This window comes from Pundamilia nyererei, unplaced genomic scaffold (assembly GCF_000239375.1).
Source record: "Pundamilia nyererei isolate P.nyererei 1_Seehausen unplaced genomic scaffold, PunNye1.0 scaffold00057, whole genome shotgun sequence".
NCBI classification, from domain to species: Eukaryota; Metazoa; Chordata; class Actinopteri; order Cichliformes; family Cichlidae; genus Pundamilia; species Pundamilia nyererei.
In genome coordinates, this window is record NW_005187458.1 from 1,137,564 (window position 1) to 1,150,217 (window position 12,654).

The 12,654-nt window shown below is 40.3% G+C and overlaps 1 protein-coding gene across 1 annotated transcript; it reads left to right on the plus strand.

The window, feature by feature from the left end:
* The first annotated feature begins 3,219 nt into the window (after positions 1 to 3,219).
* Positions 3,220 to 8,625, plus strand: cradd (CARD and death domain containing adaptor protein). The gene is made up of 2 exons (XM_005734177.2): positions 3,220 to 3,641; positions 7,706 to 8,625. The coding sequence occupies exons 1-2, from the start codon at positions 3,329 to 3,331 to the stop codon at positions 8,008 to 8,010; spliced, it is 618 nt and encodes a 205-aa protein (XP_005734234.1). The 5' UTR covers positions 3,220 to 3,328; the 3' UTR covers positions 8,011 to 8,625.
* The last annotated feature ends 4,029 nt before the right edge of the window (positions 8,626 to 12,654 follow it).

Here is a 12,654-nt window from a genome sequence, read left to right on the forward strand (position 1 = left end):
AAAACTAATAGAGGTGTTAATACAAATACTGAAATATGTCCCATCTTATAACTTCATTATTTTGTGTGTTTTTAATAATTTCGTGCAGAGTTTTGGCCATGTTGGTCCTCCATATGTAACCTCTTTCAACCTGGTCACAGTAATTTAAGTGTTGAAACATGAATATTAATCGATTATTGATTAACTTTTTTTCACATTTTTAAATGTTTATTATTGATCAAGTTAGTAATTATTGTTCCCATTAAGTTATTGATTATTTGATCAGTGGAAAAAAAGAAAAAAATATTTTAGACCAAATAGCGGTTCCAGATTGATTTTCTAATTGATCTTTTGATTGATTATTCGGCCTCTTCATGTTGGAAAGTTTGTGCGAGGATTTCTGTGGAAATAATTAACAGAAGGAAAACAAAAATCAGGAAATAGAATAATTTTCCATTTTTCTCCACCAGTCAGAGCTTGTCAGTCCCACCTGTAAACACAAGTAAACAGAGCCTTCTGATTGGCCAACAGACAGCCTGTGACAGTGAACGCTGGTGAGGCGGAGAGTCGAGGTGTCCTCGTGGACGTTCAGAATCAAAACAAGCTCCTCAGACTTTGTACCTGCATGTAGTAAATACTCAGTTTTCTTAAACTGTGATTGGCTCAGAGCTGTAAAGGTGCAGGACCTGTTATTTCTGTAGCAAGGAGACGGAAAGGCACACTTTCAAAGCTCAATTCATCAAATAACCTCAGTCTGCAGCAATGAACCAGCTTCAGGCTGTGTGAAGACCTTCCAACCAAACTCAATTTAAATATCCTACGTTTTTATTACCAGTATCATGGTCTCCTAAATTCAGCACAGACACTGAGACCTGGTAAAAAAAATATGTTTATATCTTTATTTTATTTTACCAGGAAGTCTCACTGACACCATATCTCTAGCTTCGAGCCCTTACTCAGGAAGGAACCTTTAACTACAATTCAGCCAAACTCAATTCAAAAATCTAAATACATCCTGCTGGTGTTAGTAATTAGTCCCGATAAATTCAGCACCATCTTTGTTGTTGTCGTCATCATAATCATCAGGGTTTTTCCTGCTTACAAAAAGTTCTTGTTTTACCCCCAATGTAAAAGAAAAATCCCCAGAAATGTGGTGCAAGTGGGTGTGATTTGGATTAAATGGTCTTAGTCTCAAATATGTCTCCAAACAAAACAAAACCCGCTGAACCACCACATTTCACAAACATGTTTAACAAACCCTGACCAAGCCTCATTAAAAAGCTTTTGTTTTTAGGATTCATATTCACCCACCAGTGTTGATGGTTAATGCTGAGTCTCTGGAGCACATTCAACCAAACTTCATTCAAAAATTGCATGTTTTTTGGGGGGGCCTGTGGAATCTTGTGGTTGCCTCATTAATCCAACAGACATGCAAGCACTTAATTTAATGAAAAAAAAACATTTAGTCATGGATTCAACCTGTTTGTTACCGTAGAAATGAAGGTTACACAAGTGACCATGTTAGGTTTTTGTCAAGTTGTCCCTGATCGGGTACAGGGCGTCGACGCTGCATGCTCACGCTCTGTCACCTTTCTTTAAAATCATTTTCAAACATCCAATCACAGCTCAGCATCGGCCAAGAAGAAGGGGCAGAGCTGATTGGTCATGTAGCTGCTCAGGTAAACAGGGTGTGTCCTGTGATGTGTGTATAAGGAGGGCCAATCAGGGTGTTTGTTTGTGCTTCAGCCTTGATATCTGACCAGTTCCATGATGAAGATGACAAAGAGCAGCTGAATTAAGCATGGATGCACCAAGCAGGCAGGGCGTGTGCGCGTTCTTGTACATATCGCAGCCCCTGTGATCTGATGAAATATATAATTAATCGTGTCTGTATTTCTGGTATGTTTCTGAAGCATGTAAATGATGAACTGATCAGCTCCTACCAGGAGATCAATAAATTTTATATGGTGCCTCATCAATAATGTCTCACTGCTGCTTATACTTCATGCTGTTATTGATTCACACCCACAGGACAAAACTATGGAAGCCCAGGTATGTGTGTAATAAATGGGTTTTTTTTTATCATTTATTGAAAGGAAAAAGTTGAATATCTTCATTAATAATCAGATTTTTATTTTTTTTTAATAAAAACATACAAAGAAACAAATGATACTAATAAAATCTCTCTGTTAAATTTTGTTTCTCTGGTTAGTTTATGAAGGCCCATTCTTTATTAGAAGCCTGAGTGTGCCAGGAAACCTGAAACGTGTTTATAGACTGGTCATATTTGTTGTTTAAGTTCTTCTAGCAAGAACTGCTGCAAGTTATTCCATTCATTTTCTAGATTTGTAGAAATAACAAATGTTCATGATTAAACTTCCTGGTGCTTTAAATTAAAGATGTAAAAATTTAGATTCTTTTCCCCACATTTTTAAATGTACAAATGAGAACATTGTGCAGTAGTCAGCTTTATGAATTTGTCTCAGTGTACTGTTTTTCATTTGGTGGCTATGCATAAATTATTTTTCTTTTTAGAAGTCTTTAAACACATGAAGCTGTGTTTTTTACATTTTATGTTTAAAGAAAATGCAAAATTTATTGCACACCATCATAGATGGTTCATTTTTTTTAAACATCATGTTTATGTTTTGGAAGGACATTAAATCCAGAAACAGGATTAAGTTAAAAACATATTACATACATATTTGTAGATCTATCAGTAGAACCTCATGTCTGACTGGAAATTAAATCAGTAAAAAAAAAAATCTCAGCGATGACATTAAACACGTGAAGAATAGACACAAAACTTTGACGTGTGCGAAAAAGGTTTTTAATTTCAGTTAATTCCAGTTTAAATCCCCGTCACTTTTAATGCTGTGTGTTAGGTAACGTTGCTCGATGCTATGGTACGCTGAACCTAATTTAATACTTTGTTTTTGAGGTTTCCTCGTGGATTTATTAATGAAGAATATTTATCAGTAAAGTGGAACGCTCTGCGAGGCTTCTTACCGAACTTCGGCGTACATTTACGTCACCAGAAATCATCTTATCAGAACCAATCTGCATAAAATCTGTTTTCCTTCAAAGTTAATTTTATCCGGGGTATAAACGCACGCCGAATTTAAGATCAATGACTAACCAATCCTTCCACGCAAATAGATCCCATATTAACCACCAATCTAAGCAAATTTTAGATTGTATTACCATAAAAAATGTGAACGCAACGTGATTAGCAAAGACTTTGGTTCCGCCTGCTTGTTTCCACCCGAGCACAAAAACAGAGCAGTTGAAAGGTAGTTGTACAGCTGACACAAAGGACTGGTTTAATGATGTGGAACTGCTTATTTTTATGAGCTTCGGTGAAATGGACCCGGTGCACAGAGCCGTCCTCCGAAAACACCGGCTGGAGCTGTCCGGCCAGCTTCTGGTCAGCGAAACCATCGTTCCGTTTCTGTACCAGGAGGAGATTTTAACGGACGCGCAGGTGGAGGACATCGAGTCCCGATCCACGGAGAGACAGAAGACCCTCCGGCTCCTGGACCTCCTGCCGAGCCGCGGGCCCCGGGCCTTCCAATCCTTCCTGCGGTCCCTGCAGGATTTCAGTTGGGTCCGGGACCGACTGCTGCAGGAGCTCCAGACCCCACCTGAACCCGGACCCAAAGGTAAAACCAATCAGGGTGCGGGGGAATCATACCTCTCTACATAAACCCGGAAGTCTTGTTGGCAGAAACATGAGGCACAGGTACTTTAGCCAGACCAGATCCAGGACACAGATCAGCCTCTGGGTCCTTTGTTTTAGGATCAGATGAGGGTCAGAGGTCACTGATGTTTGTCTGAGGAGACTACATCCAGTGTGACCAGGTCCAAATGTAAGACCACTTCTCTTGGACCTCTGTAACGTGGACTACATCAAAGACTCTGACCACTGTGAGTGGGTCACATTTAGTTCAACCAAACCTCATGGAAGTATTGTCTGATTTGAGGACTGAACCATGAAATAATTTCCAGAAAATTCTAATTTTTGAAAATTGACAGTTTATTGAACCATGTGACAAATTTATTTAAAACATAAATTACATTTCAGTTTTCTTATATGACTTTTAATTTGTATCACATTTGCTGCATTTGGCTTTTTTAATTGCTTAAAAATGGATAGTGCCATTTATTTTTAGGGGGGAAATCACACTGATGATTTACTGGGGCAATCGTGGCTCAAGAGTTGGGAGTTCGCCTTGTAATCGGAAGGTTGCCGTTTCCCGGCTTGGACAGTCTCGGTCGTTGTGTCCTTGGGCAAGACACTTCACCCGTTGCCTATTGGTGGTGGTCAGAGGGCACGGTGGCGCTAGTGTTCGGCAGCCTCGCCTCTGTCAGTGCGCCCCAGGGTGGCTGTGGCTACAATGTAGCTGCCATCACCAGTGTGTGAATGTGTGTGTGAATGGGTGGATGACTGGATATGTAAAGCGCTTTGGGGCACTTAGGGACTAGTAAAGCGCTATACAAATACAGGCCATTTACCATTTACAAGTCTAAAAACCCCACAAAAAATGTATGTAGCAAATATGATACACTATTTAACATTTATCAAAATCAGAAGTGTTCGGCAGAACAAATTCCCCACTTAGAAAAATGGGAGGAGACTGATCTGCTCCAAGGAGGTTTGGGATTATGCAGAATCAGCATCATGTGAATGTGATCCCAAACATCTGGCTGGGAAGCTGCTGCCAGGTTCCTGGAAATCAAGAGGGAGGTAATAAAAGGAGGAGGTGGACGAGGGAGGCCTGGGCAGGAAAACAAACTCTTCCTCCTCCTCTGAGTGGTGGGTTTTCAGCCTCTCAAAATCCCCTCGTTTTATTTTTGTCTGAGTTTAGTTTCCCAGAATTTTCCTGCTGCAGCCGTTCTCGGATTCCCTGATTTTGATTGTTTTTTCCAGGAAAGTCCCACGTCGTGCTGACAAAGTATTGATGCAGAATCCTGACCGTCTAATCCTGTCATCTCTGTCCTAATCTGAACTAAAATGCAAAGACTCAGACTTTTTAGTGTTAAATGTAACTTTCTCTCTGTTTGCTCAATCCTCAAATCCAAATCTTAGATTTGTATAGTTCACACTAATCTCATAACTTGGATTCATAAAATTCACAACTTTGTCACTTTTAATCCAGAAATTGTAAACTTCAGACACACAAGGTTGGAATTTTACATTTGTTTTGACTTTAATTTGAAAATGTGGATTTTTATTTATAAAATGAATCGTGCAGGACTTCCTGTAGGTTGAAGTCATCCCGTGAGCTGGAAGTCTGAACACGGAGCATTGGTCTTAACGAGTCTCCTGACTTTGATTAAAGCCCAAGAGGAAGACTGTCCTCTTCCTTCAGTCTAACCTGAAGCACATCTTCATCACGGGACTGTGGATGCTTTCAGTTTAAAGTTAATGAAACAAATAATCTGCAGCTTCCATCAGATGCTGAGTAAAAACCAACAGCAGTCATTTATTAATACAATAATGTGATCAACAGTTATCCACCTAACCCAACGTTTGTGGATTTGATACTCCATCATTGTCACAGCTGACGGTAAACTGTGTTTTGGACAAAATGAAGCTCTTTCAGTGATTAATGAAGTGATCAGATGGACAGACGGATGCCAGCAGATGTTATATTTTTGATCTGTAGGCGTCTGAGTCGTCTCACTACCCCTCAGACGGTCAGAGTTTGGCCATCACTAGTTACCTGGTGTGGGGTCGGTCTGATCAGCGGCAGCAGAGAAGCCCTCTCACACCTGCAGAGCACTCTTCCATGGCATTTCTCTTTGATGCTTGGGCCGATTGGGACCCGATGAACATAAAAACAAAGAATTACCAGATTTTTGATTTATTTTTCTTTTACCTAATTTTTGTTTCTGAGAAAAATTAGAGCCACATATGAGGATATTCGTTTAGATTTTCTATATAACAGGGGCAGTATAATGTCCTCGTAAGTGGATATCAGGCCCTTGTAGAGCAAAATTTTGTATTTTGGTCTAGACATGGATTCAGTGATGTCAGCATTTGAAGCAGAAAAAGGCAAAAACATTCTACACTTGTTTGTGTTCTGGCCGTTTGAATAAACTTTATTTGTTCTGCTGTCACTGGTTTTTGCTGTAACTTCAGTTCTCAGTATTTTAACGTAGGCAGGCGGTGGTGGGAGGGCTGTGCCGTTTGGTCTTCATTCATTGGACGGCAGCATCAACAACAACAGAAAAAATACTATGAGCTGTTGGCGTCATGTTTTCCTGTGAGGTCACAGTAACCACGCTTCACTGTTTGTTCAACCCCCGGAAAGTTCGAATTGCTCAACCAGCTGAGGTTACAAACAAACGGCACCCTGCAGAGCACCAACGGGCTCGGAGTTGCCCAATCCAAACAGCCATTCACTTCTGTTTGTCCTTATGAGGGTGTTAAACTGAAAACATCACAATCCTGACAATACAAACCAAACATTCAAACATTTGGAGATAACATTTAAAATAAGATGTTTACAAACCAAAGCAATGTTCAGATTTAAAACAATTTAAACTGGAAATCTGTTAGATGAATTTGATATTATGAAATAAACCTGAAGAGGGCAAATATGGTAAATGGCCTGTATTTATATAGCGCTTTACTTGGTCCTAAGGACCCCAAAGCACTTTACATATCCAGTCATCCACCCATTCACACACTGGTGATGGCAAGCTACAATGTAGCCACAGCCACCCTGGGGCGCACTGACAGAGACCGGACACTGGCGCCAACGGGCCCTCTGACCACCACCAGTAGGCAACGGGTGAAGTGTCTTGCCCAAGGACACAACGACCGAGACTGTCGGAGCCGGGGCTCGAACCGGCAACCTTCCGATTACAAGCCGAACGTCCAACTCTTGAGCCATATAAATCAGTCGATCAAAGTCTGCTTTTTTTTCTTCTTGAAATGTGAAAATTTAGTCCAGATTTGAAATAAGTCTGAATTTGTGATATTTCAGAATGACAAACTCCAAATTCAATAATTAGTTTAAAGAGAATTTCAGAATTTTAAAATTAAAATAAACATGTAGTCTAAGAATAAATTGAAAAGTAATTATTAGAAATTCTATTTAAAAAAAATCTTCAGTTAAACCTGAATAAAGTCTTTGTCTAAGCAAATAAAAATAAGTCATATTTTGTGTTATTTAGAAAATAAATTCATTGTATTAGTTCATTTACAGTTTTGAGTTTTTGATACATCTGAATTTTCCCTATAAAACAACAAAACTGAATATATATGTTGATGTGTACAAGAAATAATTATATCGAAAATAAGTCATTAAGTCCAAAATCAACGAATTAAGATTACATTGAAAAGTGTTTTTTGTTTTTTGGTTAAACATGATTTTTTTTTTTGTGACAGTTTTGGTTTTCAGGAGAAGTCTAAAAAAAGTTTTAAACTGAATGTCAAAGAAACTTTTTTTCAAAGAAGTGTTATTGTTCATGTTATTGTTAGAAATTTGACCTCAAAGTTGATTAAAATCCACATTTTGAAATAAAAATGACAAAAACTGCGAAATAAAATAAAAGAAATAAAAGTCAGGATTAAATCCAGAATCTGAAATTGAGGTTCTAGTTCTAAGAGATGATAATGACATTATGATAATAAAAAAAGGTAAACAATGATTTTTTTTTTTATATAGGTGAAAGTTTATTTCCTTTGACCTTCCTGTTCTCCGTCTGTCTGCAGACGCCTGTCGGCTCCCAGAATCGGTTCTACAGCGGGTTCCCTCAGATCGAGAGTTGTCCCAGCTGGCGTTGCGGCTCGGTGCCGAGTGGGAATCGGTGCTATTGGATCTGGGTCTGTCGGCAGAGGTGCTGTTTCGATGCCGGTCCGATCACAGCCTCAGTTCTCAGGCGGCGGCGCTCGCTGGGCTGGTGCGGTGGAGGCGGGCTGAAGGGAAGCGAGCGACAGTGGAGAGGCTACTGCAGAGTCTGCAGAGCGCTGGCATCCATTCAGCGGTCCTGGAGGACGTTCTGAACGTTTCTTCGTAATGCAGAGAGACGCATTTCAAATGAAGAAAAAGACTGAAATCTGAAATATAATATTAGGGAAAAATATGCATTTTTACACTTATGTTCAAGTTTTGAAGTGTTTTCAGGATATAAATCAGAAAAATCAAATTTAGAACAAACTGAAGCAGCCAAAGACTAAAATGTGCCTTTATTGCTTGTGTCTGTGGGGTTTTAAACTTTTTACATAAAACTGATGTGTGATGCTAGAATCCTTTTATTAAACTTTATATCCAGAGAACACATCTTTAGATGAATGCTTTGTAGAAAGTCAACAATATGAAACAAAAAGAGTAAATTTGTGGCATAAATATCAACTCATGACAGTAAAATCCTGTTGAAGCAACATAACCTGTCGAAGGTTTGGGATTAAAGTTCAGTCTGAGATTAGATTATGTTTGAAGATAAAAAGTCTGGATTCTGAGAGACTTCATTTCAAATGTTGAAGCAGAAAGTCTGACAGAAAGAGCAGAAATGTAAAGAGATTTAAATCCTGAGTTTGTTCTGAAGTGTGTAAAGTGACAGGATGACGTTTCTTCATGGAGCTGAATCATCAGCATACAGGAGCATCCTCACCTGCTCTGCTTCATGCTTCACTCATTGTTACTGAGGCCCAGGATCAGAGACAGAAGGATTACTGTGAAATGTGAGTCATGCTGAGCTGGTCTGTCAGCTGGAAGTGAACAGAATAAGTTACTGTGATGAAGCAATGCACTATCCCTTTAAATCCTGATCAAATAAAGTTGGACTGAACTTTTTCCTGAGAAATTAAATCAAATGTTTCCTGTAAAAACTGTGTGTGCAGTGTTTGTGTTTCTTCCTCCACCACCACCTCCTTCCTGGAAGACGACCCAGATTTGTTTCAAGAAAACCAAATATTTTAGTCCGAGGAAAACCTTCAGAGAGCCCTTTGTGCCTCCAAACACAGGCGCGTGCACACACACACAGTAACACACTCTTTAATACACACATGTAATAAAACAGTGTGACTCAGCCACACACACTAACACAGTAATACACTCTAAAAGGCATGTAATAAAACATTGTGACACACACAGGAAGCTGTTCATTAATTCCTCAACAGCCTGCAGAGGGACGGCTTTCTGAGTTTTTAAGGTGGACTGAAGAGTTGAACTTTGTTTCCACAGTGACCGTCTAAAAAAAGTTTTTGAAACCACGAAAACTTCACATTTCTTCAGTTACTGAATTTGCTTTTTCTAACAGTTTTTAAAAGACTTTAAAAAGTGAAACCAGATCCCGGGTTAACCTTTAACCTTTGAACTGGTGGTTCTGAGGAATGTTTACATGGGTTTAAGCTCAGTATTTTCACCAAGCAGTGGAAATTTTCAGATTGAAAACTTTAATTAAAGTCAAAATGTTTCAAATGCGTGTGAGAGTTAATAGTTAAACATCTCACAACAAAATCATATATTTGTAGGATTTTCAGAAAAATACATAAGAAATCTAGGAAATAAAGTCAGAATTCTAGGTGTCTGAATAGAATAGAATAGAATAGAATAGAATAGAATAGAATAGCCCTTTATTCTAGATAGTGGCTGCACAGGTTCATTGTCATCTCACTGAAAATAACTTGTACGAACAGTTTCAGTCCGGCTTCCGTTCATGTCACAGTACAGAAACAGCTCTAGTAAAAAACACCAATGATCTTCTGCTTGCAGCTGACTCAGGACTTATCTCCATCCTCATTCTCCTTGACCTCATAGCAGCTTTTGATACTATCTCCCACCGCATCCTCCTTCACAGATTAGCATCTGTTGGCATCAGTGGTACAGTACTTGCCTGGTTTACCTCTTATCTCTCTGGCCGTTCACAGTTTGTTCAATTACTCCCTCACAGATCAGTATCTACTCCAGTTAATTCCGGTGTACCCCAAGGCTCTGTCCTGGGTCCTTTACTTTTTATCATCTATCTCCTACCTCTAGGTAATATTTTTAGGAAGCATAACATCCAGTCTCACTGCTACACAGATGACACCCAGCTCTACCTATCCTCCAAACCCACAGCTACTCGCCCACCCACATCCATTTCTGACTGTTTAAGTGAAATCAAGGTCTGGTTTACTCACAACTTTCTTAAACTTAATGGCAATAAAACAGAATTCATTTTAATAGGCACCAGATCAAAACTGACTACAGTTCCAACCAGTCTTTCGGTATCCATTGATAACTCTAATGTCACACCCTCCCCTCAGGTTAAGAGTCTTGGTGTCATCCTCGATAGCACTCTGTCCTTCACAGCACATATAAATAATATCACTCGGTCTTCCTACTTTCATCTCCGTAATATTAACCGTCTTCCTCCCTCACTCACTCCAAACAGTACCGCCATGCTTGTCAATGCTCTTGTCACATCTCGTTTAGATTACTGTAATTCTCTTCTCTATGGTCTACCTCACAAATCCCTCCATAAATTGTAGTTAGTTCAAAATACAGCTGCTCGTATTATTTCCAGAACTAGATCCACTGAACATATAACACCTGTTCTTAAACAGCTCCATTGGCTTCCAGTTCACCTCTGGGTCAATTTCAAGATCCTGCTTCTCACTTTCAAAGCGCTTCATAACTTTGCTCCTCCATATCTATCCGATCTTCTCCATACATACTCATCCCTTCGTACACTCCGCTCTTCTTCAGCTTCCCTTCTGTCTCTTCCACCTGCTCGCCTGACTAACATTGGACTCAGAGCCTTTAGTTGTTCTACCCCGAGACTTTGGAATGCACTTCCACTTGTTCTCCGGACCACACACTGTCTCACCACTTTTAAATCACGTATCAAAACTCATCTATTTAGAATTGCATACACCTGATCTGTCTTAGTCCATTTTTACCTTGCTCAGTTTTTATACTTGTCTTTATACTTTTCTGACTGTTTATGTCTAAATTTTATTTTACCATGTTTAATATATATACATAATTATTTTTTTTAATGTTTTTTAAGGCGCCTATAAATAAAATGTATTATTATTATTATTATTTATTATCATTGTACATGTATAATGAAATTATGGGTGCTCCACACCAACTGTGCGGGAATAAAATAGAAATAGTGGACATGAGGAATATTTACAGAACAATAGAAAGGCACACATTAGAGAACAAAGTGCTTGAAAGTAGTGCAAAAAACTTTGTCTGAATAGAGCCTGTGTGTGAGTGACCTGAGTGATGGGGGTTACTCAGACCATGGTTCATATTTGTGGGTGGGGTGTGGGGGGATAGTGTTTGCTAACCGTCTGAATGGCCAAGAGGAAGAAGCTGTTAGTGAATCTGATGGGGTGGGACCTGTGAACAGAGGGCAGCGTGAAACCGGCAGGGTGTGAAGAGACACCTGTGACGGCCCTGGTTTACCTGAGACAGGAGGATCTGGCGATGGCCTGCAGGGGTGGCAGAGGGCAGCCAATGATTTTTTGAACGGTGTTAATAACCCTCTGTGCAGCCTTCCTGTTCTCAGTAGTGGCTCCTGGGTACCAAACACCCAGGCAGGAGGAGGGCACACTCTCCACTGAGGAGCAGTAGAAGGCCAGCAGCAGCTTCTGGTCCTGGTTATTCTTCCTCAGAACAGAGAAAGTGCAGCCACAGCCGGGCCTTCTTTACCAGGGCAATGGTGTTGTGGCTCCAGGTGATGTGAGTGCCCAGAAACCTAAAGGTGGAGACAGAGTCCACCCTTCTCCATTTATATTGAGAAGGCACCTGTCTGTGCCTCCTGAAGTCCATTATGAGTTCTTTTGTTTTAAAGATGTTCAGCTTCACTGTATTTATACTGTATGCTGTCTCATCTCCTCCAGAGATGAGCCCAACCACGGTGGTGTCATTGGCATTCTTGACGGTGACATTGGTTGGGTGGGTTGTGTTTAGTCATAGGTGTACAGGGTGTACAGTAGGGGTGCGGTGCTGAGTTGGAGGGTGAGGTGGGGGCTGAGTAAGACTGATTAAGGCTGGTTTGGTAAGAAGTCTTTAATCCAGGAGCAGATGGCACAGGGGATCTGAAGGTGAGGATGTCTGGGATTATGGTATTGAACACTGAGCTGTGGTCCACCAAGAGCATCCTCACTAGCTCTTCTTAGTCTCCAGATGGCTCAGCGCTCTGTGAAGGGTGATGGTGATGGCTTCTGCTGTGGACTGATTTGCTCTTGATGCAAACTGGTGGGGGTCAATGGAGGAGGTAGCCAGTCTCTGATGTGCTGAGACACTATCTGCACGAAACACTGCAGGACTACATATGTGAGGTCTGTAGTCATTGAGGCTGTGGTCATGTTTTCTGGATGTTTGCTGAATGTTTGTTGGATGTTTTCTAGATGTTTATCGGATGTGGTGACAGCAGATGAAGCAGCAGTCTGGTAATGTGTGGTTTCCACCAGCAGGGGGTGGAGCAGGCTCATGATGCATCTTCAGGTCATGAAGGCAGACTTTCACCTGAAGCAGACAAAGCTTCCAGTTCCCGTTGCTGTTTCAGGATCATAATGACTCTTTGCAACTTTTGGAAAAAGAAGTTCTCCCTTTCAAAATAAAAATGATTTTCAGTCGCTTCAGCGGCATGGAGAAGGAAACAGCAGTGACACAAACAGCTGATCAAAGTCCAGTTGATCTGAAAGTAAGAGCTGTTTTTTTT